Source organism: Portunus trituberculatus, chromosome 12 (assembly GCF_017591435.1).
Source record: "Portunus trituberculatus isolate SZX2019 chromosome 12, ASM1759143v1, whole genome shotgun sequence".
In the NCBI taxonomy this organism is placed as follows: Eukaryota; Metazoa; Arthropoda; class Malacostraca; order Decapoda; family Portunidae; genus Portunus; species Portunus trituberculatus.
In genome coordinates, this window is record NC_059266.1 from 14,158,361 (window position 1) to 14,162,662 (window position 4,302).

At 43.1% G+C, this 4,302-nt stretch overlaps 1 protein-coding gene across 1 annotated transcript; it reads left to right on the forward strand.

The window, feature by feature from the left end:
* The first annotated feature begins 1,004 nt into the window (after positions 1-1,004).
* On the forward strand, positions 1,005-3,623 carry LOC123502811. The gene has a single exon (XM_045252077.1). The coding sequence runs from the start codon at positions 1,038-1,040 to the stop codon at positions 3,621-3,623; it is 2,586 nt and encodes an 861-aa protein (XP_045108012.1). The 5' UTR covers positions 1,005-1,037.
* The last annotated feature ends 679 nt before the right edge of the window (positions 3,624-4,302 follow it).

Here is a 4,302-nt window from a genome sequence, read left to right on the forward strand (position 1 = left end):
AGAGTAGAGATGTGAAATTTCCAGTTTAGATTTTTAGTGAAGGATAGACCGAGTGTGTTTAATGTAGAGGAGAGGGGAAGTTGAGTGTTATTGAAGAAGAGAGGATAGTTGTCTGGAAGGTTATGTCGAGTAGATAGTTGTAGAAATTGAGTTTTTGAGGCATTGAACAAAACCAGGTTTTCTCTGCCCCAATCAGAAACAAGTGAAAGATCAGAAGTTAGGCGTCCTATAGCATCTCGCTTGCAATCATTGTAATGTATGTACGGTTAGCAGTAACTGGAAGTCATTGTAACATTATTATTATTATTATTATTATTATTATTATTATTACTATTATCATCATCAACATCATCATCATCAGAGAGAGAGAGAGAGAGAGAGAGAGAGAGAGAGAGAGAGAGAGAGAGCATGCTTAGACCTGAATGAGTGATGTCACTCAAATGGCGGGAAAATATGCCTGGTAGCACAGACCGCCAAAAACGGCCGAAAGTAATGCTACGGAGTGCGGACTGCCGTCTTTATTTATGTTTTTTCCTTGAAAATCTCAGGTGCGGAAGTACGGATTCAAAATTTCGCTTTTCTACATCTGTGTCAGGTGCGAAGGTACGGACTTATAATTTCGTCTTTCACAACATGTCTCAGGTGCAGAGGTACGGACTTAAAATGTCGCCTTTCCGTACCTGTTACTTCCTCAGTTTTGAAAAATTTTCCGCACTTCGGACCTCCACACCTTTTGGTGGTACAGAGAAGCGGAGGTGCGGACCGAGGTACGGAAGTGCCTAGATCTGGTATTACTTAATTGTAACAAAGTGAGTTATTTTCAGAAAGTGAAAGATTGGAATATATATATATATATATATATATATATATATATATATATATATATATATATATATATATATATATATATATATACACTACAATTACTTTAACTACTACTACTACCACACACACGTATCTACAGTATATGTTTACAGTTCCTACTTTTCTAATTGCAGATCAGTGAATGTGAGCAGTCTTGGTGAAGAACTACTATCATGGCCGCTGCAGCAACCGTGGCAGTGGATTATTCGCGTCTCAAGCTGCTGTGTATCTTGGAAGGTCCAGGAGCAGCTGTGCTCTCTCACGCTCTTAAATTCGGCACAAAGAAGACCTTCACCATCACCCTTCTGGACCACCTGACCAGCCTCCCAGACTCCTCAACGGCCAACTTCCGTGTGCTGAACAGTGAGAGGAGGAGGAAAGCCTTTAACTCTGATGAAAAAAGAAAGATTGCTGATGACCCCTCGTGCGAGAGCTTTGATGTAACACTGCTCTACAAGAGCATAAAACTGGCCTGTGAAGATGTGGCAGGACCCAATGATGCACATTGGCAAGACGAAACAGTGATGGAGGGCCTTCTTACTAAGATTAAAGAAGAAAGAAACGAATGTGTCCATGAAAGGCCTCAGATGGCAGATGAGCAGCAGTTAATTGACAAAGTTGAGGAGCTCAAGAGCCTCTTCAACAGAGCCCTTCAGGCTGTCAAGGACAAGTACAGAGTCTCTGACTCTGAGACCAAAGACGTCATTGACAACATAACAAGGCTGACACAAGATGTGTTGCATGCATTTACTGACAAAGTCATCTTAGAAATGAATTTTGATAAACAGCTGAACTTATTTAAGCAAGTGGCAGTGAGTCATCTTAAAGATGTTTTTAATGAATTTCAATATATAGACCCCTTACTGTTCCTCAGTGGATCCGAAGAAAAACGGGTCAACATTCAAACCGTATTTACAAAACTTTTCCTTAAACAACAACCAAAAGATCTTGACATTAACTGCTTTGATGTGTTAAAACTTCTAACAGCTAAGGACCAAAGGCCACGCCTTGCTGTGGTGAGCGGCATCGCCGGGAGTGGCAAGACCACCCTGCTCACTTTCATCTTGTCAGAGTGGCTCAAGGAAGAGTGTGACCGCCGCGTCAGACACCTGGAGGAGTACGACATTGTACTCAGAATTCTGTGCCGTGACACAGACGCTGAGGATCTGGAGACATTCCTAAGCCTGGTCCTCCCATCTAGTCTCTCAGTATTTAACGAGCCTCATATCAAATACCTAAAAAACTGTAGAGTGTTATTTCTGATCGATGGCCTGGACGAGAGGAACAGTACTTCAGAAAAGCTCGTCACTAACATCCTTAATATTACAAAGCATAACAAAGAAAAATTCTCAATTCTCGCCACCTCACGACCAGAGCGAGTGGAGCAGTTCTTGGCCAGTACGAGACAGCACTATGAGCAATCACATATATCCATTAAGGGAATTCCTATAACTAGGAGGATGGAGTTTGCAATGCAATACTGTACCTCCAAAATCCAAGAAAGGTTGAGAAATTTCATAAAAAAACAAAGTGATATGACCTTGTTTGAGCTTCCCCTCAACTTGATATTCTTGGTCACACTATTTGAAGACAGACCAAATTGTATCACATCAAAAATTACGCAGTCCAGCTTGTACACCCACATCCACGAGTGGTGCACAGAAAAGCTGCACCACAGGATATCTGTGCACCCTACGTGGGGAAGTAATGAGCCAGAGACCCTCAAGATGAGGATCAAAAGGGTGCTGAAAGAAATGTACCAACTGGCACTACAGAGCCTGCTACAGGACAGACTCTATCTTTCAGATAATGACATTGAGCGGTTAGTGGACTGCTGTAAGAGAGAGGAACTGCCGGTCAAAGAAGTCCTAGGGGCCTTTTTCACTCACCAGTCGTCCATCACCAACAGAATAGTCATGCAGAAGTACTATACACCACACAAAGGACTACTGGACTATTTTGCAGCACGACATATCATGCTGCGTCTTCAGGATGTATCCCTCCTACCACCAGGAGCCATTAGAAGTCTGCCTCAGAGTGCAACTAAGCCACAGACACAGCGTCCACGCCTTCAGGATAGATTGATCTCATTACTAAGGCCTATTAGAAGTCGGTTTCAATTTGCCACTCAGCCACAGACACAATGTCCACGCCTTAAGGATAGATCCCAGTCACAACCAGGGACTATTAGGAGCCTGCTTCAAGGTGCTGATGAGCCACATATACAGTATCCACACATTCAGGATGGATCCCTCGCAGGACCAGGTTCTAGTAGAAACATGCTTCAAGGCGTCGCTCAGCCACACACACGGCTTCTACATCTTCTTGATCTGCGTAACCTGTTTTTCCACGTGGCGGGCCTGTTGGCCACAGAAGAGGTACCAAACCATTCCGAAACTGTAAAGGAGGTGATAGAGCTAGTGGGGGAGACTGGCGCAAAGTGGGATGAATGGCTGTCTCTAGTGGAACACACGGATTATGAGGAAAGTTTCCTAAAGGAAATCGCTCGCTATGTCATAGAAAACCCTCTTCGTGGCGCAGTAAGGATAAGAGATAATACATTACGTAGCGCTGTGGCACTGCTCCCTCGTATTCCACCAACAACAGTGGAATTATTGCTGCACAACGAAAATGTAAATGTGAAGATAGTTCATGCTTTAACTAATCATCACTGCACTGAGTTGAGTCTGCAACACCATTACCAAAACCCAGGCAACATACCCGCCTCAGAAACCGTGCTGCGCGCCATAAAAAGGTAAAACACACCTCCAGATGTGTGTGTGTGTGTGTGTGTGTGTGTGTGTGTGTGTGTGTGTGTGTGTGTGTGTGTGTGTGTGACTGCGATTATTCTGAACCGCCACTGTTTGAGTTACTACTGCTGCTGCTGCTGCTGCTGTTGCTGCTGCTGCTGCTGATGCTGATGCTGCTCCTTCTGCTGCTGCTGCTGTTGCTACTACTACTACTACTACTACTACTACTACTACTACTACTACTACTACTACTACTACTACTACTACTATTTCTACTACAACTACTACTACTACTACTACTACTACTACTACTACTACTACTGCTACTACTACTACTACTTTTTTTAATATGTAGGGAAGAGAGCTAGCCAAGGGTAAAAAAAAGAAAAGATTAAAATAAAGGCCTACTTGAGTGCGGGCTCCCTAAAAAGTTGAAAAGCGTCAGCCAAATTTAGGAGCAAATGCCTCGATACCTCCCTCGTTAAAAGAAGGCAAGTCATAGGAATTCGGAAACACAGATAAAGGGAGGGAGTTCCAAAGTTTACCAGTGAAAGGTATGAAAGATACAGAATTGAAGACAATAGGGTTGAGAGGAAGAAGAAAACCTTGTACAGCAAGGCCGCAGGAGGAAGGGAGACAAGATCAGTAGAATATTTAGCATAAAAATAGCGATAAAAGATAGAACAAG

Bases quoted from the DNA above. Each gene is read 5' to 3' on its own strand.
- LOC123502811 (XM_045252077.1), top strand. From the start codon at position 1,038: ATGGCCGCTGCAGCAACCGTGGCAGTGGATTATTCGCGTCTCAAGCTG.